The 25514-nt window shown below is 35.8% G+C and overlaps 1 protein-coding gene across 2 annotated transcripts in view; it reads right to left on the bottom strand.

The window, feature by feature from the left end:
* LOC121734596 (semaphorin-2A-like) overlaps positions 1 to 25514 on the bottom strand; it is a 394143-nt gene that overhangs the window by 33773 nt on the left and 334856 nt on the right. For both annotated transcript variants that reach the window (XM_042125178.1, XM_042125177.1), the window contains 4 exons: positions 24322 to 24429; positions 11141 to 11411; positions 5755 to 5985; positions 418 to 676 (listed from right to left, as the gene is read on the bottom strand). In XM_042125178.1, coding sequence (XP_041981112.1) covers positions 418 to 676; positions 5755 to 5985; positions 11141 to 11411; positions 24322 to 24429 — 869 coding nt within the window. The remainder of the gene's footprint in view (positions 1 to 417; positions 677 to 5754; positions 5986 to 11140; positions 11412 to 24321; positions 24430 to 25514) is intronic.

Raw genomic sequence — 25514 nt, forward strand, 5'->3', positions numbered from 1 at the left:
AAGCGCGAGTGGTAGATAATTAACACGTGTCGCGAGATGCAGGGCGATGTTACCGTGGAAAAATGTTGCCGTAACGCTTGAAAACATGCCATAAAAATGTTGCCATATCTGAAAACTAAAGCCCGTGAGGTCCAGTGGTTTAGAGACTAGCTCTTTATTCCGGAGTTCGCGGATATTATCCTGGGCTATGAAAGTAAAGGAAGAAAGAAAGCGGTCTACTAGTCTAGGTAGTGGACACTAGTCAAACAGGTATGAAAATAACTTTTATGCATCTGCAATGATGTTATTATTCTAGCCACCAAACCATCTTGTTTGGTTTTGTGAAAGGTTGATTATTATCACTATTAATGATATTTTTGATCGTCACTAATGAAACCAAAAATTACTCTGCAGTTTAAAGTATCAAGTTTAACTCACCTTATAAAGTTGAGCACGGTATCCGGCAACGACGATGTATCGTTGACGCACGTCCCCGGTCTGGGCTCCGGCACTCTGCTGCTGATGACCGGCAGCCAGGCAGAGCTGGATGTAGCCTGCTCCTTAAACTTCCCCTCGAATGCCTTCTGGATATCCGCTATGGTGAAGGTGCAGATGGCTGAACCCATCAGCCCAGTGGAAGCGGTGGTAAATACGCCGTAGAAGCGGCTGTCGTCGCCAGGGACTTTGTAGATGCTCTCTGTAAAGATGAAAGTGTATTAGAAATAGTTCCACACACATATAAGAGATATTATTTTTTACTTAGTTGGTTTATCAGGCTTAATTCGTTGATTGCACTGTTATATGTAGTTCGAATTCTAAAGTGTCTGAAATTAAACATGTCACATAGATTTACTATTATTCGTAGTCCACTTAGTGATTAATTTTTAATTGTACAAATTTTTAATGTCTAATACCTTTAAAAAATTCTATAAAACACCGCACTTTGCGTGAAAAGTCAAATAAACATATTATCTTAGTCCTACGAAGACACTGTCGCCGGTCGCGGTCATAATATTAGTAAGTAACAATGGAGTCCAATCCCAAAGGATGCTCCTGACACTGTCACTGCACTGAAGACAGAAATACTGAGCTTATTTTGTATTTGAATAAGATAAATTATATGAACTACGGTTTGTTCAAACTTCAAAGTTATTTTACATCCGACAGAACCTACTTGCCAACGATTTAAGAATTACATTTAAGTACATTAACTCCTAGGTGAAAATAATGCATTTCTCACTCCTGAAATGGAAGTTTAAAAATAAAGGACTTTATTTTTAGAAGCAAACGAGCCAACTTGCGAAATATTCACGATAATTGAATTCTACGAACACATACAATCATGGTAACTTAAATTCCTGTTATAAGGTTGATGGCAAGATAAGACGGTGGGTAACAGCAGCTTTATAATTTCAAAACCTAACCTAGTAAACAAGCTAATTCTTTAAGTACACGTGATAAACTACTAGGAGCGCATAATCACACGGCGGTGTTTTGGTTTTGTGCGCCGACAGCAATTTGCGTCAATAAAAATGGCGCGATACAGTCACGCGATTCTAACTACAAGTATTTTATAGGTTATAGCATCGAAACACTATACTATAGAACAACAACTCTAACACATTGGATCGCTCAAATATGGCTGCAGTTAGTGTCATAAACGGGAAGCTAGGACAGCGAAAATAAAATGACTAACCCGAGTACAACCAAGTAAAACCTAGGTGTTATTTTTGACAACCAACTCTCCTGGAAACCGCACATCAACGCAGTCAGTAGCAAACTATTCCGTGCAAGTGGATCTCTTCGTCTCTTCGGTAATTTTCTCCCAATTAAAACTAAAATTGCATTGGTTCATACATTGCTTATGCCAATATTGTATTACGCAGATATCTGTCTTATTGATATTACCGAAGAATTTTTAGACAAACTTGAGAGATTGCAGAATGTTTGCATCAGATTTGTCTATGGCTTACGGAAATACGATCATGTTACAGAATTGGAGAAAGCTTCGTTGGCTTCCTATTCGCTTGGGTCGAGATTGTCACGTCCTCTCCCTTTTGTACAATGTCCTTTTTGTTCCATCCTCCCCGTCCTACCTTAAAAACCGCTTTAAATTTTTGCATGACACTCACCAGTTAACATTACGCTCTTCAAGCAATCTCACTCTTGAAATCCCTCTGCACTCTACTTCCTTATATTCCAAATCTTTTTCTGTTCGCGCTGCTACTCTTTGGAACTCTTTGCCTCTCGATATTCGCCAAGCCGGTTCGATAAGTATTTTTAAACGAAAACTTAAACTTTATTTCCTTGATATGCCCTAGTTACTTTGTATGCGTCTTTTGTACATCAATAAGTATAATATGTGTTAAAGTATATTTCATATTGTATCTGTATTTTGGTGTGCAATAAAGAGTTTTATAATTATGATTAAAAATGCCTTGGTGTGCACTTCGTGGAACTATTTTTTGGCTTAGTTACCCTTCCATAATATTTTGCTGGACTATGGTTGATTCATTGCGATCGTCATCGTGTAGATATGATATAAGTTCTATGAACATCATAGCTACGTGCGGTATCACAGTTGTATCTAAATACAACTCAATCATCAGAGCAATAAAATTCTACCCATAGAACACCATATTGGAATATAGGCATAGTGCATATTGAAGAAGCCGTTTATTTTATCATCCATCGGCAAAATAAAAAAGATAAAGTCAACTTGCTATTGAAAACTAAAGCAAAACTTATTGCATCAAGCAGATACGGTCATATACGTTACGTTTGGTGTAATGGAGAAATAGAGAGCCGTATTCTTTTATCTGTATGGGACATGATCTAGTAACGATAACGACCAGGTACACGTAGGAAGAGGTCTGCTGAGGCTCGTTTTGATCAACAAATTCACGATCCTGGACTACATCGTAAAAGAGGTTTTTATGTTTGTTATAAACGGTTTTCCGATGAAGGAAGATACCGGGATAGATGCTTTAGTAATAAATACCTTAGAAATAAGTTCAATAAAAAATAAGCTAGAAATAATTTGTCTAGATATCATTATTTTATTATATCTGCGTAGGTATGTAACTAGATGTTGATATTACTAAGAATTATTGTAAATTATCCGCGATAACTGTCGTAGACGTATGTGTTATGGAGCTCAGTATCTTTTTAAACATTTTGAGCTATTTGAGCTTGGAGGAGCAAATCTATACAGACAGGTTATCAAATGTAGGTATAGTACCTAATTTAGATTGCGTACAAATAGAAAAAATAGTTGATTATAATAATTACAATAGGCATATGAAATATTCAAAAGTTGAATCTCCAGCATGTTTATGTTTGACAAGACAGATATTGATGTATTAATTTGTTTTATAAAATGGTAAATGGGTTTATTGCACTTGCGACCGGTAATTAAATACAGATTCGATCGTCGTCCGAAATCAGCGCATAAATCATGCACCTGACGTCACCGACGTGTGAGTTCGCTTAATTAAATGTGCATCAGCCAACAATATAAATCATTGCGAAATAATACAGATAATTACACAGAATATATTATATGTAATTAAAGTAATGATTAATTTTAAGACACCACATAATAATTATTATAAGAAGATACATCTGAAGAGTTTGTTTCAATTCTACCTATTTCACGAACTACGTCGATTCGATCGATTTGTGTGCAATTCGGCATAGATATAGAGTAGACCAAGTAAAAAAAGGTGTCCTACTTTTTTGCGGTTAAAAATGTGCGGTTCGCGCTGATTTTATTATGTGCGCGGGCGTAGCCGTGCGGAACGTCTTGTAGAATGAAATTCAAAATTAAAAAAATATATATGTTTGCGCGTGGTTGGAAAGGACCTATGTGTTAGAAAAGGTAAATACATACACAGAATACTAAAATGTTATATAAATTTATATTTTCTTATCTTATGGCTCTCATGATATTGTTTGTTTTTAATGGACTTACCCAGGAAAATAGAATAGACATACAATATAGACGACCAATTTTAGAAGTATGTCAAACTAAAAGTTCAATTTGTTCGAACGCATAAAAAATAAATATACAGGCCGAAAACTGAGAGCAAACGCTAGTAAATATGCATAGCGGTTTAATTAAATGTATAAATTTCGGTTAGAATTTGAAACAATTTCAATTATCAAGTTATATTATTATGCGTAAGCGGCTCAAGTCGGGACTCGGAGATTGCTGTCACTCGTTAGATTATAATTACAACAGTGCAAACTTGTTACAACTGTCACGAACTTCGGGAACTTTCTATGTCAAAAGTCGAAGTGTATTTAGTTGTCTATCTGCTCGTATTCTGTTAATTTTGCTCTATCACACTTATATTAAAGACAAAAGTTTGTGAGTGTGTGTTTGTTACTTTTCCACGGATTTTGATCAAAAGCATGGTATTGCTGTGGGATACCGTAATAGTTCTAGGTTTTGCCAGTAGAGAACCGCACATATGAGCTAGTATTCAATTAAATATTTCACCTTAGAAGGAAAACAAATTTGTATCAAAATTGTACGTAACAAATCATAAAACCGACCCATAATCTTTTTACGAAACAGACAAGATTTCCGGTAGCGTAATACAAAAAATTAACATCCCTCAAAGAAAAGAAAGCCAAATAAATACAGGAAAACTCCGCGTCAGACGTAAGAACATAAATAAAGATCACATTAGAAAAGCGTTAAACGACGGTTGAGGAAAAACCGGCAAATATAATTCATGTACAAAATACGGCCGTGTCAAAATACAGGCCGACTATGAATTTTGTATACGTTTGTTTTGCTTTTTATTAAACGCCTTTGCATAAAGACTGCCACAAAAAATCTGGTGTACAAAAATGAATGCCTTTTTACGTCTTTGCCGTGTTGCTTTTTCGTTCGCGTTCCGTGAAACGTGGAAACAACAGGCGCTGCATAAATTTGGCAACTGTACGGTATGTGACACACCTTTTTGTTATACCACGAACGTTAATATAATTCTGTTTATATTATAAGCTTGTACACACAATATTGTTACCTAAGCCGTGTAATACCCAATTTTATCGGCGTGCTAATATTAGCACTTTTAGCGGGCCGTTTTCAAGTGTAAACACCGTAAGAAGTTGTATTTTACTTTGTCAATTAATACTGTTTGCTGCCTAATCGCGCTTAGACGTAAATACAAACAGGTGGGGGAGTCTTTAACGTACCTATTACAGCTCATAAGTTATGCAGAGTGCAGCGGGGGCGCGAAAAACGGAGCGGAGCTCGACTCCGGGAAACGTTAATATTATATGAACTTCGCAGAGGAATTGGCTAGACTTTTGTCGCTTAAATCTTGCCATGCACTATTGAGTCCCGAAGTGGTATGTCTGCTCCGGATTGACAGTCAATGTTTGGCGTTTCGGATTAGGGTGAGTGTTAAAAGTTTCCCAGCAACTTCGTCGTCTGCGTAAATGATTTGCATTACGAATTCAGGAGTTTCTATCATGTTTACGGTAAATACATGTAAAATCGACGTGTGTGTTTATTTTCGACTCCTTCTCGAAACTTTAAATAACTCGGCACATACTACAGTCGTATTGAGAAAATCAATTATTTTTATTTACGTTGTTGAATTACACCTTTTGGTAAAGGAAACATGATGAATAAATAATCAAAATTATAGTCTAGAAGCTAGACCATATTAAGATGTAGCTGAAACTTTACATAATTTTGTGTGTCAATACGAGGTTTAGTACCTCATCTCACTATTAACTGTTATAAGTACTCACGTATCTCATTGAAGTAGAACGGGAATTCCCCGGGGATGCTGCAGTTGAGCCTGGCCTTCAGGTAGGTAGCCCAGTTCTGGCTGAGGATGTTCTTCCCTCCCGTATCTCGCTTGCAGACGCGGGCTACTCGCGAGTAGACAGCCTTGCCGCAGTTGATGTATTCTACTGCGGTCTCTCGGAAGAAGAACAGCACGTATTCGCCGACGTCGAAGGAGCCCACGAAGTTCGGTTCTGGAAGAGAGAAACATGATTAAACTTTTTTTTTAATGAAATAAGGGGGCAAACGAGCAAACGGGTCACCTGATGGAAAGCAACTTCCGTCGCCCATGGACACTCGCAGCATCAGAAGAGTTGCCGGCCTTTTAAGAGGGAATAGGGTAATAGGGGAGGGTAGGGAAGGGAAGGGAAGGGAATAGTTGAGAATAGGGAAGGGAATAGGGTACTGCGTGGGTTAGGGGATTGGGCCTCCGGTAAACTCACTCACTCGGCGAAACACGCAAGCGCTGTTTCACGCCGGTTTTCAAACTATTGTCATGAAGACAGAAATTTGAATATCCGACGCATGAACGCCTCTTACTGCCGCACTCAGAGACAAATATTACTTAACTGTAATTAAATGAAGATTTTGACATTAGCCTCATACATAATCTGTCAAACTCTAAGGCCGGTATAAATAGTCAGTACTCAAGATGCATCTCGGTCTCAAGACGCGGTTCGGCTCTATGATTGGTCCAAATTTTCACAGCCAACCAATCACAGAGCCTGAACCGTGTCTTGAGACCAAGATGCATCTTGAGTGCTGACTATTTATACCGGCCTTAATTCTTAATTTAACTAGAGATCGCCCAATGGTCTAAATTCGACCTTAAATTTAATTATCTTCTGCTTTCCCCCTTTTAAAGTATTGACTATTTTGAGATTTCATAAAATAAACAACAATCCATTTTTATTTTCACCATAAACAAATTCGTATATGTATAGGCAATTGTCATTCAAAAAGATGGTAGTGTGCGCATTGTAAGAGTGTGTAATGTTTTATTTGTTGAAAAAATGTATGATAAAAGCATAATATTAGCTCAATGCACTCCTTCACCATATAAACTATAACTGTAGAAAATTTCATTCACCGACGTTTCCACATTTTCGTCAAAAGGGTTCCAAAGGTTTTTGCTCGCGTATTAATATAATAATCATCATTAAAGTCTTTGAGTACGGTCGCAAACTCCTAAAATTATCTATAGCCCACAACATCGAAGTCAATCATAGGCAATCATAGACAAATTGATCTCCTAAACACGTTTTTTTCGCATGCATTGGTGCATCAAACGTGCATTTTACTTTTCAATATTTATTATCACTCTAGTGAAACCTGTAATATTATACTTAAGTCTGTACCTAAGCCCGGTAACCGAGTAACCATAAGCAACTGCCAAGAAATAAACGTTATTAGACGGGAAGTTTGTAACAATGTCGCCTTATACAGTTTATGGCTCACATTATTTCAGCTTTAATTACGTACATAAATTTTATATATTCCGCAACTCCCACCGGTACAGATCTCGAGTTATTGCTACAGTACACCTATTCTATGCAGTTCTATTTACTCTTCACTAAAGCAAACAAAAATTAAATGATGTATTTATATGTATATATAAAGAGTGTCTGTCTGTCTGTTTGTATTTTTCCTCTTCACGCCCAAACCGCTGCACCGATTGTGCTGAAAATTTTTATGAAGGTACTTTGAGTCCCGGGAAAGGACATATGATACTTTTATCCCGGAAAAATGTATTGTTCCCGCACGATAAATGAGTTTTGGCGCAACAGATGCGGGCATCATCTAGTATTTCACTAAATGCAAGATTAGACTAGACCCCCCGTTGCACCAAAATTTATTTATTCAAAGTTTATCACGCGTGAACCGTACATTTTTCCGCAACAAAAAGTATTTCCCAAATAATATAAGGTATACAGTATCTCTTAAAGTACTTCCCTTCCTTAAAGTAGCCTATGAGCGTAAAGCCGCAATACACACTTATATATTATATTCACATTAATAATATTAGTTAGAATTTTTATGAGCCAAAGATTAGATCTGTATTAATGAGCAATAAATATTAGATGAAGCTTTGTCAAATGAGCAGATACTTTTAGAGGGGAGAATAAAAACACAAAAGACGCGGTGAACGAAATAGAAATACAAATAATTTATTGCTAGAATGAGACGAGGGAGAATACCAAATCTAAAACAGTTTAAACTGCAAAGTGTAAAATTATTATTTTTTAATTGGAAATAATGTTATAATATTAATTTACTAGGTATATATTTATTTTGTCATCATAATTTCGACCTTATTGACATGCAATCAGGTCTATAATAAACACTGCAGGTGTTCCTATGTGTTGTGTTCATCAAAGCTAAACCGCAAAATAATAAACGGTTAAATGTTTGAAAAAGTGATTGCATGCAATTACATTCACAAATTGGTATCGAATACGCATAGTCAAATAAAAATACTAAATTGTATATTGTATGTGTATGAGCCCGTAACTCTTTTGCGGCAATATGCATTTATCGCGCGAGAACCGCACATTTTTCCGGGAAAAAAGTATCCTATGTCCTTTCCCGGGACTCAAAGTATCTCTATACCAAATTTTAAGCAAAATCGGTTCAGCGTTTGGGCGTGAAGAGGTAACAGACAGACAGATAGGTAGACAGACAGACAGATAGATAGACAGACAGATAGACAGACCGACAGACACACTTTCGCATTTATAATATTAGTATGGATTAAGTATGGATTACTACAAGCGAATTTTATGGTACCTAATATAGTTCAAAACCATTTAAAATTGGCAATTTCCATGCGGTTCCCATGTCTGTCTGCCAGCCAATTATGTTATAATGTCCTAGTACTTATTTGGTTCGAAATGAATACGGTGCGTGGCAGGGATTAGACGCACGTGACACCGGTAATATCGACTTAATCCCGACGACAAAAGAAGGTGTTCTTTGTTAAATAATAGTTAATGTTATATTACACCAGGACAGGGACTTCTACCCCAGTCTAGGGACTGTCCTCGAATGGGGACGATGTGTCTGATAAGGCAAATGATGATTCAAAATAGGAAAGATTGATGATAAAAAACGACTGCGATTTAATAGAGATGATGATGGCAAATGATGATTAAAAATAGGAAATATTAATGATAAAAAACTGTTGAGATTTTAAATCTTAACAGCTTTTTATGAGATGATGATGATCTCTTTTAAATCTTGAGATGAGATGATGTGATGATGTGAGATTGAGATGATGTGATGACTCAGACGCAAAACTTGCTTTGTTGGCCTATGGCACCTTACTGACTGTCTACTAGCTAGCGTATAGTATGTGTAATTCTTTATTCTAAGTACTCATATACGGTTTTACTCGATTGAGTAATCACGTACAGTAAAATTCACACACATTCAGCATTACTCGGTAGTTTTACTCCAAATCGAGTAAAAATTATCATGTGGGTCGCAAAACTCACACGCTTGAGTATGGCTTGAGTAAAGCTCGACGGCTCGCGTCGAGTAAGTTCGAAGGAAATTAGATTTATTTAATTCCATCGAGCCGGCTCGATGCGAGCCTTCGAGCTGTGAGTTTTCCGGTCCACACGATACTTTTTATTCGATTTGGAGTAAAACCGTATATGAATACTTAGCATTAGTGTAGTGTACATTGGAAACTGTATAAAAATAAAAGAGTATAACTACTTGTAGCGACTAGCCATCAAAGATACTTAATATGTTTATTATTTTCGTCATGTTTATTCATTCTTATGTATTCTGATTCTTTTCCATTCAATAATTCATAACATAAATAAGTTCAAAAACACTTTGATGAATTCCCTTCAAACCACTTAGCACTCTCTCCTGTAACTCAAATATTAGTCATATTGTTATCTCTGTTAATAACTTTATCTTTGTTATCTTTGTCTAATATCATTTATTTAAGTGTAATAATTTGTCACTCAATTTGTAATGATGTGTACGCCTATAATTGGTACATACATCAGATCTTTACTTTGCTTAATTATTTTATGTGTATTGTGTATCAATGTATGTACTGTTAGTGAACCTTATTAAAGTAAATAAATAAAAATAAATAAATTATTTTTCTTATTAGAAACTGCATAAAAATAAAAGAGTATAATTAATTGTAGTGACTAGCCTCGTTGTTAACATCAAAGATATTATGTTTATTATTTTCGTCATGTTCATTCATTCTTATTTATTCTTATTTTTCCCATTTAATAATTATTTTTCTCCCTAACTTCATAATATTTTGAATATAATATAATTACTAACTCAATTGAGATATTACATTATTCACAACAGCGGGCCGGGACTCGGGAGTGGCAAAAATCGGTCACTCGCATTTGGCACATTGTGTCCGTGATTGCACTATTGTTTTCGATACATCGGGGAATATCGAGAATTATATATTTATATTGCGATCTGGAATCTGATTTTTTTATTATTGAATTCTCATAATATAATATTTGTATTAAAATTATAATTTTTACGGTTAACAACAAAATATGGTTTATATTATTTTGATTAAAGTAACTTACGTTAAATATATTTTTTATTGCAGGTAAATTATTAATTAAAATAAACAAACCTAAATTACTGTAATATGAATTTAAATAAAATAAGAGGAAGGTAATAATTAGGGGTATAATCAAAGGAGTTTTCTGAGAACAATAACATAATGACATCAAACGGTTGTAATAAACCTGAATCTACAAGGCTGTAGGAACGCTCACAATACGAACAATACTGGCAATGCTAATTAATGTATTACATAAATTCCCCCCCACAATGTCGCGAAATATAATAATGTTCCAAACGGGAGCAAATATAATTGAGGTATAATTTTTGCGACGGCTGTGGTAGACACAAATTAAGAACACAAATTGTTAGAACCAGCGTGACGGTAATTTCCCATTGTTTAGTTCAAAACAAGCCAATTTCAGTCCAAATCGTGTAAGCGCTGATAATTTGTAACAATTGTTCTAATGAATACCGAAACGTGCTCCCGACTGATTGCCGATCGGTTTTCCGACGATTCATTGAATATCGAAATTATTCGTCGGGCCTTACGTATAACGTAATCATTAGAATCATCATTCAATGGAATCAGCGTGGTTTGATTTTAAATCTAATCGGGCAGCTTCAATTTCGCATCGTACTTAAACATAAAATATTGGCAGCGCAAACTCCCGGTGAAAACCACAACAAGGTAAGAGGATATCATCATGTGATAATCTAAACATCTTTGTTCACTTAAAAGTGTCGGGGCGGTAATGATTACGAATTAATGAGCCAAAGGATACTCACTGTCGAGCCATTTTGAGTCGTATTTCAGGGTGCGCTTGAACGAGAATTCTCTGCGGCCCGTCGTCAAGTTATGCAGATCCGTCCGGAAAATAACGGTGTCCGCCTTGGTGAATTCCGCATTCGTCCCGGAGTAGAGCGCCGGGAGGCTCCCGGGGTTCCCGCGCTCGACCCACAGCGCTGTGGAGTTGTCCGCGGGGTCGTAGGGGCACTTGGCGACCCCCATGCCGATTCCCGGCACGTACTCGTGACGCGGCAGGTGCGTCAGGTTGGACTGAAACAAAACAATACCATTTATTTTTACCGCCGCGAAATATCGTCCACAGATGAGAGTTGGTAGCAATAAAATCTAAATGCTCTTTTCCTGAATACAGGAGTTAGGGCCTGTTTCAGTGGTAAGTGACGAATAGGCTATCCACCAATTAACTTGACAGATCAAGTATGGAGAATCTGTCAAAAAAGTTGTGAATAGCCTATTCGGCACTTTATCAGAAAGACAGAAACAGGCCCTTAGTTGCGTAGAATTTACAGCGTACTTGATGCTGGTCAAGTGACGCACAAATCATTTAAATTACACCACAATCATTCAATGACAGGAGACAGATCGTAGTAACAAATATGAAAAAAGTACTGAACACTTCGATTTCATTTGCCATTAATTTTCCACTTTAAAAAACGTGCAGGAGATTTATGCGTCTCCGAGTGTCCACCCCGATTGAAACGCATCTGCTATTTGAAAGTCTCCCGCACGACGATTTATTATCTAAACTGGAATATTTTCGGGCTCTATTAGTATAATGCGATGGGCGGCGGCGCGGTTTTCGAAATTATCATAAAATTACTAAATGTAGCATGAACGTGGGGCGAGCGGTGGGTCCGCGCCGTAGTTGTGGATTGAGACTTTATGTAAATTTTAACGACACAGCGACCATCGAGCCCACCTGCGCCCTCCCCGTACCTGTCGAAAACCTATGCCGTTTTTATTTCAATAAGCCGAAGATTAAATTAGGCGTGCGTGAGGATGCCGCCGGCTGCGGGGACTTCTTATACTTTTACTTTGGGGTGTAGGGGTCCAGTAATCGCTTCAAACCTTCCTAACCTGACGGATCAACGTTTTATAAGATTTCAGATAGCTGTATTTACATTGAGATATCAAGGAAAATGCTCGTGCATATTATTGCTGTCCTCTTTCAAATTACTTTTTTTCGTAGTAGCAAAACGTAACAATGGTTTCGGGCAAGCTTATAAAAAGTTTTTGGTCTTTAATATTCATAGTAAGTAAATGTAATGTGAACCTATAATATTGTGTTTCTGATACAAACACATTCAATTAATATTTTCTTTTGAATTCTAAATATTACAAAATATATTTCAAAAAAATCCAAATATCATTTTCCTTTTCGAATAGAATAATCATATTGAAGCGTAAGTCCAGTGTCAATATAACGGATAGGAAGAGCTGGAGGCCTTTAAAGAAAGTTCGCGAACCTTCATTAGCCCCTGTTTTGTTTGTTCACAAAATGTTCACAAAATTACCATCTTCAAAGCAGTGAGCCGTCGCAACGATCATATTGATTGAAACTTCGCGAGGATTTACATTATTTAGGACACAACTTAAATTTCATTTCAACAGCGCGAAAGGTCAAACAAAGTTTACAACTTTGAGAATTTCAACGAGAAACTTCAAAAGCTTGGATTTTAAAATATTCATAAAATGATGATGATTAACACAATATCTTCGTCAATACAATTCAATCTTAATGTGAACAATAATTTAAACATGACCACTAATGTGCTATTAAATAAAAATAAAATATTTTTAATTTAAATAACATGATATTTTAATTCAGTTTTTTTATAAAATAAGGGGGCAAACGAGCAAACGGGTCACCTAATGGAAAGCATCTTCCGTCGCCCATGGACACTCGCAGCATCAGAAGAGCTGCAGCAGGTGCGTTGCCGGCCTTTTAAGAGGGAATAGGGTAATAGGGGAGGGTAGGAATGGGAAGGGAAGGGAATAGGGGAGAGTATGAAAGAGAATAGGGTCGGGGATTGGGCCTCCGGTAAACTTACTCACTCAGCGAAACACAGCACAAGCGCTGTTTTCACGCCGGTTTTCTGTGAGAACGTGGTATTTCTCCGGTCGAGCCGGCCCATTCGTGCCGAAGCATGGCTCTCCCACGTCTAAATGAATCGATGATTTCTAAAACAACGTAACTAACATTTTTGCCGAAATCGAGTTTATAGCGATTTTGGATTTAGTCTATGGCCATTAATAAATTGTGCGTTAAAACAACACAATTGCTTTGCGTTTTCTATGTAAATTGAACTACTGAAAATACCGCTTAGTGTTAGAACAACATAACTGACTGACATTTCTCTTCGGTGATTGTTAGAACAACACAAGTGCATACAATGGGGATTGTCCATTTTTTTTAATTTTGCTCATTACAAAAACATTTCGAGGAATAAGGTCAGTGATCGTTTTTCTGTATTTAAACGAAAAAAATACCCATTAGTTACTTATATTTTTGAACAAATACGTTTAACCTTTGTTTGACCTTCAATGGCGTAAATTAGCAATAAATTCGACCAACATTACGTTTCGAAGTTTTGGTACCGATAAATATAAAAAAAATTGAAGATATCAAAGAGTTAATTTCTTATGTTCCTGATACCTTTAAAGACTTCTATGATGAAATTTTGGAGTGACCAAACACAACAGTAGAAACTGTAGATGAAGTGGGAGATGATGCATACCTAGAAAAGTAGGCATAGGCAATAGCAACATTATGTTATGATTTTAAGATTAATAAAGTTGAATAAATATGAGTATTTGAGTTATTATTTTATGTTACAATAGTTTCTTGGTTATCAAAACAACACAAGTAACAGATTTAATGTCAAAAGCACATAAGTGAAAAACTTTATTATCCATTTATTTATACTAAAATAAAATAAAAAGATATATAAAAATACATTATTAGGAGCTATTTATACAGAAATATAAAATATAATATACATAATTATAAATTACTTGCATTATCAAAAATTATCCAGGTTTTTGTGTCTCCTGAAAATTTTACTTTTAGTTACTTATGTTGTTTTAAAAATCATTGATTCAAATTCAGCTTCGTTTTCATCCATACTAATATTTACTTTACCGATTCTAATGATATTTTTAGTCCAGGCAATAAAAATAATAACAAAATTGTTTTTAGTCCGTAAAATAATGCAGTTTTCGCGCTTTAAACGATTTTTAAACACCTAGTTAAGAGTAATATCAATTGAAACAGAGTTTATACTTTATGTACATACTCTTATATTATGTTACTCGTAAAAGTCTTGAAACAAGTACAGGAGTGAAACTACTGTGTCGTAAAGAGCGCGTTCTCAGGTGCAAGATCTCCTCTACATCATGGCCTGAAATGGCTTTCCAATACTTGAATATGTTTTAACGGTAATTCCCCAAAACATCTGTTTTACTTTTAATCTTTGTGAATGGGTTGATGTAGTCGTTATATACATAATATACTAAATTTCTAGTTTGTTCGTTTCTACCTTAGAATTAATGCCACAGTGTAAAAAATAAAAATAATATAATATTAAGTAGATCATATTTTTATGAACTACATCATACTATAATCATTTCGCATAGCTTAAATAGAGCACAACAATGTAGCATCACGTCCTACGCTTGTAAAACTTGTTTTTTTTTGCGTTGAGCAAGTTCAAGTCCAAGAATAAGACTCAAGTACGGAAAAAACTATAATATAATAATAAAATAAAGAATCTTTTTATTCAAAATGGGTATCATGATACACTTTTTGAAAGTCGTAGAAAGAATGAAGAAACTACATTGCCTACTACAATAATAATATAATAGCATCTTGTCCGAGAAAACTACGGTTCCCGCCCGCTACTAAAATACATTAACTAAACATGAACATAGTATATTAACTTATTTAGATGTCCCATATAACATGTAGCTTTAGTTCAATAATTAAACCGAACCTTATTAGCATTACTTACCGAGTCACTTTGATGCTATTTCGGCTGTATAAACATATAATAACATTTATAATTGACTTATCATACGAGTACCCTCAAACACACAAAGGATATTGGAAGTTTTGGCAACTATGTCACTATCAGTGTACTAATTTTACCAAGATAATAATTTGGCGAGCTTCGAGAATTTCAATTATGTTTAAACTTTAGTTACGTTTGATCTAACATATGAAGTTATGCGTATTTTAATATTATACGTATTTTATTTTATATTTTTATCTACAAGTAAAGCTTATAATAATAATAGCTCCCACACCGGTTTCGGTGACGGTGGCCGGTTTCATTGAAACCAAGCCAGCTACGCAGGAGTAATTTTATAGTGCCCAAGTGTGTGCGCAGTACATAAGAGCACTCTCTATTCCTTTACTCTCATAACCGACCGACACGACCGGTGAGAGATCAGGCGCAGGACCAACTTTTTACATGGATCATCTTACTTGTCAGACAATCAGGTGATCAGCCTGCATTGTTCTAACCAAACTTGGAAATAATGTTTCCAACGCGGGAATCGAACCCACGACATCCGAGTTACGAGCCGCGCTCTATACCACTAGGCCACGGAGGTGTTAAAGTAGGCTTATATTGAGTTATTGATCAAAACTCAAAAGGAATGAGCTGGATACTTGAAATTTAGCACATACACATGATTCTGTAAGTAGACAACAATTAGTGCTTTATCAAACTGGCGATTAGCGAGCGGTTTGAATGCGACGCCACTGCGCAGCGACCACGCCGCGATTGCGCGGTGTGCACGTCGCGACAGCGCAGCGTCGTCGCGGCGTGGCGTGGACGCCATTTTGTACACTCGTCTACACAGATTATTATTATATATAGTAGACTCGTCTAGGGTGTGACATCAGAATCCATTTTGCTGCTGAGTGTCCAAAACGCCGAAGGCAACCTGCGTGCACGCCGCGCAATCGCGACGTCATCGTGGCGTGAGCGCTGCGCAATCGCGTCGCTTTTAAATCGCTCGCTAATCGCCAGTTTGATAAGGCCCTTAAAATGAATTTAGACTTGACTTGACTTTTACTAGGACAGAGCTGTTTATGAAAGTAATCAGAATGCATAATCAACTTTAATATTAGGATATTAAAGTTGATTATGCATTGCCTGACGATCATGTGCTAAGTACACACGTTTGTTGAATATTATAGCTCTAAATTCAGCCTTACTAAAGCTTCAAATTACTTATGCAGTCTATCAAAATGTGATGAAATCCACGTACAATATGCTGCAACGTACAATCTTGCACAATGCATGTTTAGTGCAGTATTGGCTACTAATTCTGCACAGGAAGTGCACCTGTGCTCGTCGTGAAATATGTCCCGATGCGCCAAAACGACAAATACATGCAAAGTCTAAAGAATGTGTTTACTATAAATTTGTTGGGAGACTTTGAATAATTTTGTTTGATACCTACGTTTAGTTTCGATTTATTTGCTACAAGTTTTAATGGGTTTGTTTGAGAAAAAAATAAGCATGAAATGACAACATTATTAAAACTATTTTGAACGAAAATCTTATATAAATAAAAATGGATTTTCAAATGTGTTAGTCGCGCTAAAACTCGAAAACGGCTGAACGGATTGGGCTGGTTGTAGTCTTAAAATATTCGTAGAAGTCCAGGGAAGGTTTTAAAGTGACACGAAGTTCACTGGGACAGCTAGTAGAGTATAAAATTTTAGTGCTTCACAATTTGAACCACTAAAATATAAATAAAAATAATATATATAAAAATTTAACGACATTACTGAGATTCTACAGAATAAGAACTAGACACAAGGAGTAAAAACAACCGTAATTGCAAGACTAACATTTGAAAAACCCTTTTCAATTGGCGCTTTTTTAAGAAGCTCTCGTCATAAACTCGCTATTCACCTACTAGAATCTTAATGAGAGAAAACGATAAAAAGCGAAGGAATACTGAATACTATGCTAGTTCTTATTAAGTTTGCCGACCACCGTAAGCTGTAAAAATGGTTAAGCGAATACGTATAGCTTATAAAGTGGTCGCCGAGGGCTCTTACGTCGAGACGCGTCATAATTACGTTAATGACGTAAGTGCGCTGAGTGACGTATATGACACTTACGCGGTGCAAACGGGCGATTATAATTGCTACGGGATAAGTTGCAAAATAAAATATCGACACCTAGACTATAAACTTCCGTATGAAGCAACACATCTCATAGTTTTTTGTCGGTTGCCACTACATAATAATAATAATTGATGTAAGTAGTTTCTGTAGTAGTTGCCCAAATAGGATCAAGGCTTTATATAGACACGATATGAAAGCTGGCGCGTCTCTGTATTTGATTAAAATATTGTTGCACTTATGTGACACATCTATATTTGAGTCATCATCGCTTTGAGTCGCTGATACGTCCTTCATGTTGGTTGACCATTGACAATGTTACAAGTTGTGGCGACTGCGTCACAATCAAATTGATATTACATAAAAACACGCTGTAACAATACTACTATATCGCATGTAGTACTTAGCTTACGTATTTTAATGAAACCGGCCACCGAAATCGGTGTGGGAGTTATTACGTAATTACAGGAACTACAAATGATACAAAATTTGCACCGCGTCCAGTCGCGATTGTCAGTATCTCGTTTGCACCGAATCTTAACTAGCGCCAGACAGAAAGTGTAGTGCATGATATTTAAGATAAATTTTTCTCACTTTCAAACGTAGATTATAAATTTCATTTTAGCTTTTGTAAAAATGAATGTACGTAGGCTAAAAGGCTTTGTTAGAAATCTGCTGTAATTATTATAATACTAGATGACGCCCGCGGGTTGCGCCAAAATTCGTTTATCGCGCGGAAGCCGTACATTTTTCCGGGATTAAAAATATCTGGGTCTCAAAGTATCTCCACGCCAAATTTCAGCAAAATCGGTTCAGCGGTTTGAGCCTGAAGAGGTAACAGACAAACAGACAGACAGACAAACTTTCGCATTTATAATACTATAGTATGGAAGTATAGATTAACAATTCCTTTTTACTACTTATGAAATATACTTTGACTAAAAAAATATATCATATATTTGGTTAATTTTTATACATGATAACCATTACTAACTTAAGCACATCAGATTGTAATTTTTACGCAAAATGTACCAAGTGAATTTTTTCTTACAGTAGTAGGAAACTAGTAAAGTATTAAATACTCTAACTACCATACTAGTAACGATTTATCTCAAAGTAGCTGATCCCGTGGTATACTGTACTAAAAAAGTATTGTTATAGGTAAGCTTAGTAAAATAATAACATGAAACGAAAGGTGTGTCATAATAGCGCATATAATAACAATACATTCCCGAGACAGATTCGTTTTCAATTTAAATGGGAACAATCAATAAGCGCGGCTTATCGCGCTGCCTCGAACGAGACAAATGCGACGTTTTAAAGCTACAAATTGTCCTGTTAGGGTTATTCTAGTTTCGACAACTGTTGCTACTGTGTTCGTATCTGAAGTTTCATATATTTTAGAGAACATTATGGGCTTGTGTTAACCCATAAAAGACGAGCTATTAAAAATAATATATAATATCTATGGACGCTTCACACCACGTCAGTCTGGCCCCGTGCTAAGTACCTAAAGGACTTGTGTTACAGGTACCAGACAACGGAAATATTTAAGATTTTTATTATATCATACACATATTTAATACACATCCGGACCCAACAACTTTTTTTTTCCGTTGGCGGGATTCAAACCCGCGACCCCCGGCTTGAGCTACCAACGCGCTCACCACTGAGCCACAGAGGTCGTCGAAAATCTGAATAAATAATAACATACACACTTTTGTATTATAGATTAACCCCCTTACTAATAAACGTTGTTTATGCTTTGAATAGTTATACAGTGTTTTGTTCCTGTCACACAAGTGACATTTTTAATTGGATTGAAGAAGACAAAACACTGTATAACTATTCAAAGCTTATACAGCGTTTATTAGTAAGGGGGTATACAATGATGTTCTACTTATACAGATCTGTTACGTTCATACTATTTTCCGGCGTAAATCTCTTCCGAACAATTTTCAAATTCAAAATTGCAAACATTGACAAATTTGACAGATAAGTGAAACAACAGATACGAAAAACCATTTACATAAAAGAGACAGTTCTATTTTTAAACATCGAATCGTATCGCTGTCTCTTTCTTCGCCTGAGCTATGACGAAAATTCGATTTTTTCCAGATTGTTCGGAAAAAATTATTGAAAATGTAAATAATTGAGGTATTTTTTGCAATCAAGACATGTGGTAAGATATTTCATGTGTTTTGTTTTTTTTTCTGAGTCATAATTGGTACATTTTCGAAACGCGCATGACGTCATTTTCAATTTATGTAGGTAAGACAAGACGCGGCACGTTCGTGACTGCGCTCGATGCAGACTAAACAACAGACGGCCCAATTGGGCCGTATTTGAATCTTCACAACGCGCGCGGTAGTAACATATCTGCTTTGAGTATTTCATCATTGGGGGTATATATACAAGTAACATAATTACATAATTTAAAGTGCTGTCTATCTGTATGTGAGAGCTAATAAGCGGCAGTGCAGCGGTCCCGAGCTTAATGCTAATAAAAGCAATTTAATTAAAAACACGGAAAGTTATTACCATGGAACCCATGCTTTTGGCTGGATTTAAGTGCGTAATAAAATGTGTTTAGCTGCTACACTAATTAATTGTTTTAACAAAAACCTTGCTAATATTGTGCGGATTTAAAAGTAACCCTTTTAATTGTCTACTTTGTTTTTTTGTTACAAATAATAATAGGGATGATGACAAGGTCAAAGATTAGCGAATTTTGTTAATAAAATAAAGAAATCACGGTGAAAAATATGTTGTTTGTGTTCCCAAAATTTCAGCTCGATAGCATTTTTATTTTTTTTGTTATGCTCCTTCAAAGTTGGATAATCAAATTGATTTTTTTCAATTAAATTTCTTAATATTTGTATACCATTCGATAACTTATGCAATTAAAAGCAACTTTTGTTATGAAACCACTTTCGTAAACGCAATATTTAATATACCTATCGAACAAAGTTCTCTTCCGATGCTTACAAACTACGAAAGAGTGACGTCAGTCTTTCGTAGCACTTTGTATGGAGCGTTTCGGGCAGGTCTCTTTTATGAGATGTTTGAATTTTCATATATTGGTGAATTTTTAAGCTATCAGAGGCATTCTTTCAGCGATGTTCCTATTTTTTAAGGGTCTTTCAATTACCAATAAGAAAAAAAAGTAGTCATCAAGCCTATTGTTGTTTACATTAACGATGGTAGTACTTTAAATCCTATAATCATCTTCTAAAAATAGTACTCACAATAACTATTTATCCTTGCTAATAAACAAGATCTATTACTTGTCGAACAGATTATAAATTTAGTGACAAATGTATCTTGCACAGTGTAGCTGCGGCGGCCACTACCGTCATGCCCTATCAATCCCGTACATGTGATTTCACTCAATTTTTGAAACTGACGCCCCCTCGCCCCAGGGTGGATGCATTACTCAAATGACAGATTATATTGCAATACTTTCGGCTTATTTCATCGGAAAATATCTTTAAGTCCCCACGCGGTGGCCATTTGTAAGAGATTTGACAGTGCCTTTGACACAAAGAAAGCGGGACCGAAAAATTGTTTAGCTAATAATACCTTTTTATGGTTTTACGAAAGTTTTAATACCTCTGTTTCGGTGCGCCTAAGTTTTAGCTTTTAAGAACTTCAAGGAAATGAGTTCCAAAATCGCATAAAACACGTCTTTATGATCTGCTTTACGATCCATTAACTTAAAAGCTCGAAATCGCATGTAATTAAAAATAATATTGTCGAAACATTTTTGTTAGTTTTCACTTGCCAAAATACAGATTAATATCAGTTTATAAACATGACTTAATTGGGAGTGGATTAAAAGGGGCGGCGGTATCTCTGTTGTGACAGTACTCTGTGCATTACCACGCGGTCGTCTTCCCTACAAACGTATATTTTCAATTTTCAACAACTTCCCGGGGCTTTTTAATATAATTTATAGCTGAAAAGATTAGACGAAGCTTTAAAATGTCTGTTAAATTTTAACGCACAGACGCGCATTAAAATTGTCTGCCTCGCTCGTTTTTAATAATGTGTCACGATTTCGTTATTAAACTTTTAATAAGTTTAATTTTTAAAAGATAAGTTGATTTAGAAATAGCATTTGTATAATAATATAGAGCTAAAGTTTTATTTTAAAATATTAATACTTTTAAAAAGTCTATTAGAATGTTTAAGTAAAAACGTTTATAAAAATTCACAGTGAATTTTAATTTAATATTTAACTAGACAACAATGTAGTCATGTTAAGGTTAGTTTCTTTATTATATTAAAGTATAGACTATTGATATACACAAAACATGGTACAGAGACCATTAAATATTCGTAGCGCGCAACAATTTTCACCGGTTTATATATTATTTCGCAGGTTTCGTCGTTTCAATGTAACTGCCTATATCCAGCCGTAATGGGTTATTGAAAAAACGTAAAAATCGCAACACGGGACGACGACTCGTGCCACGGCGATTTATATTCATAGTTTAAAATTGAAGGCTCGCTAAACGGCGAAAGGATAACGCGATAAAACGCGCGAGGGTCAAAACGACCGCCACATAAAATTATATGAAAGTCAAGTGCGGGGAAAGTGTGCCGGCGAATTTATCGCGGTCTGTTTTCGATATCTATTGTTTTTTTTTATGACTTTCGAAAAATATATCGCAGGTAAGTGGCCCCGTTACGCGCGGTAAAGGTTTTCGCGCGAAAATTGGCGCGGCCGAGGCTATTAACATTTTCCATCAGCGGGCTGTCATTACAATTCACAATGAAGTGCGTATTTATATCCTGTCTGATGCACCGACTGCGAAAAATACGGCCATTGTTCGCGGACTCACGTGCGAGAGGATCGCCTGTGTTTTTATTTTTAATCGACCACGCCAAAAAGTTATGATTTACGTCTGCATGAATGCGTGATTTTTTTGTTATTTTGACTCGTCGAAGGTTTCCATAGGACCGTAAAATAGAAATGAAACATCCAAAATGCTCATACAACTACGAAGCTACAAGATTCGTAGCCAGCCGACGTAGTAGTTCTACGAAAATAAAATCAGGCGTAGCAGAGCTACGGCGCGTAGCTCTACGACACTGCGTAGCCCGTAGACGCGTAGCACAAAGCTACGGCCTAGTGCAGTAGCACTAATAATACCATAAAGTTAATATACCTAGCGGAATAGAGCAACAATCTCGAGCTATCAAACGAAACCGAAATTGGTTTTCATCTGTGTGAAAAATATGTGTACGTGTACGTATACACAAGCATGATTGAACATTAATTCTATGAGATTAAATTGTCAACGTGCGGCACGTGCCGACTGGATGTCAAAAAAAGAGTGCTGCTGTCATGTATCACACGTCTCTTTTTACCACGCAGTGTTACTGATAGTGACATCTCTCTTGCTCAGGCCTTTGTTTCTCTATTCTGCTAGGTATATTAACTCTATGAATAATACTATCATGATCTAAACAACGTAGTCAAATACAAAACTTGAGAGGTGTCAAGGGACGCCCGAATGGAACGAAGTTATTTCTTATGTTTAAAAAACCTGTATACATATACACACAAAAAAAATATTTAAAAAACGCCATCTAGTAGACGCACAGGATTACTATCAACGCCCTCTGCCTCTACCATGCAGGTACTAATAAAAAAAGTATCTAGCCTATCTAGCCTTTACGTCGAACGCGCAATAAGGAACTTCGTTCCAATATTGAGTTAACATCTTGAGAATAGTAAAGCGATTTATAATGTCTTTAAGTACAAAATAATATATTTTCTCTGTACTTTTAATCTATTTTATACGACATAAAACAAGCTATAGCATACTGTCAAGTATATGAAATAAAGTCGAGGAAAATATAAGAAAAATCGCCACGCTCAAGTTCACGTGAAAAATCGTCATCCGATCGCCTTTACGGCGGCGTTCGGTTAGAAATTTCTGGAAATTCGGCTCGTCTCAGCCGTTTGGAATCACTGGCGTGAAATTCGTCGTGCAGTTGCGATACTTTAAAACGTCTTCGCGGAATGGGAGTTCCGGAAGTGTTAGGGTGCAACTAATGTTCGCGTTTAATTACACGAAACAATTGTCGTTTATAGTGAAAACTGCCAGTTTGAAGCTTAAAATTTTAGTCTCAGTTTACAAATTATTTGGTTGAGTATATTTTATATTGGTCCATTTAATATTTTCTATTGTGAAGTGTTGTGTTGTGGTGCAGAGTATTTCATTAATTCCAAATTTATTTTATAGGTTTTATTTTTGTTTCAGTTTATTTGCATGTACTATCATGTATCACTAAAATTAATGCCATAGCATTTATGTGGATAATTACATTTCATAAAAATAGTCTAAATTAAATTATCTATCACAAAACATAACTTACATCTACTTCCCTATACTTTACTTTGATTCAAATTAAAAAACTTATCAAATATCTAGCTGATACTCGTATCAGCGTACACAAGACTGATACTTTTTATCAGCGACCACGAGAGCTCAACTGTTGCACTTGGCAGAGGTCCAGTGCTTTGTACAGCTACTTACCCCGAGCGTCGACACCGAGATATGAGTATATTGAATATCGTGTGAGGTAAGACGCTCGATATTGTTGGACATTTTGAGTGGATATTCCAGTAAATACACAAATCAATGCATGGTTAGGCTAGTTGACCAGTTAGTAGATAAGCTTGGAAAAAAAGGCACACTTTGCAAAAGTTGTGCTGATGTATGTTTTAGAAAATTGGACGATTTTTTGTTGCAAATGCAGACACATATTTTAACTCATAGTAAATTTTATTATTTAGACACTTCGCTGCGAAGTTTTGCTTGCGTATTTTAGAAAAAAGGCAAAACGTTTTTCATTTTGTTTAACTCTGTTAGTTTTCACAGTATTTGTATCTCCTAAGAACATTTCTTTGCCTGGTTGGTATACAGACAAAATTCATCGCACTATAATATATAAGTTATCGCTACTTCAGTACGTTGTTTCCTCTAGTAACTAAGTACTTACATATAAGACCCAGTCCTTGGGGCTGTGCGCGTTGGTGCCGCAGACATAGAGCCGGGAGCCGTCACCCATTGGCTGGATTACCCGGATGTGGTTACGGCAGTCGAAGTTCTATAACATACGTACACGTTAATCACATGTTTTATCAGAAAAAAATATTTATACAATTGGTTGCTTGAAGTATTATAGTGCTGTACCCACAATTTTTTTTGTTGTTAAATTTTGAATGCAGTATTGTTTCTAAATCATCTAAAGAACATACCTGCATTCATAACTCGATATGTAATTTTTTGTGGGTTAGTACACGAATGTTTTACGGCGTCCAGATATTATATGTTGGACCTACGTGATTTGATCGTGTTATGTAAAACCTAGCCGAAAGATCACAAATAACATTGAAACAAATCGGCCCAAATGACGTAGGTGCGCTATTTTTTGTGAACCAATTTTTCGATGGTACTCTTGTAGTAAACTATAAATATTATCTATTTGTTATGCAGTTTTATATTACAGAAAAACATAAATTAGTATTAATTATTTATGTTATTTAAAGAAATTAAACGTCAAGTTTCGAAAAAAATATTCACCTTTTAAAATATGGAGGCGGGTGACAGTGTGAGTACACACACACACAAAAATAATATTTGATATTCTTTATAAACTTGTTTTATGATGTCTTATTAATTTTAGTAAGTATCATAAAATTAATTACAATCAATAATGAAAAAAAGCTCAGTCGCCAAGTCATACAACTTCCCTTGCGCTTTTTTGCTCCAAGTTTAACTCAACAGCGTTATGTTTGTCCAACACCAAGACTAAGCCCTTACAAAAATAATCCCTAAAGCCCTACGTCCATACAGTGTTGCCAGCTGTGATTATGCAAATTCCGCCCAACATAAATATTGGGCAGCCCATTAATATTCTGCAGGAATATGCGTCGCTCATTTCCCGAATAAAACGATTCAACACAAACAATTGCACCATTTGCGTTTATTAACTGTTAACTATAAAGCTCAAAAATCAGTATTTTATTTGGCATAAAATTATTTAAAAATGAAATTAATAATTATTATTCTTTTATTATTGTATTATACGTGAAAACATAACTCGTACGCAATTTGCTGATTGCACATAAGACAACGAAAAAGTAATAACAAGTATCTAAGGAAACATCAACTGTTTAATGTTTTTTGTTC

This window comes from Aricia agestis, chromosome 16, assembly GCF_905147365.1.
Source record: "Aricia agestis chromosome 16, ilAriAges1.1, whole genome shotgun sequence".
Classification (NCBI taxonomy): Eukaryota; Metazoa; Arthropoda; class Insecta; order Lepidoptera; family Lycaenidae; genus Aricia; species Aricia agestis.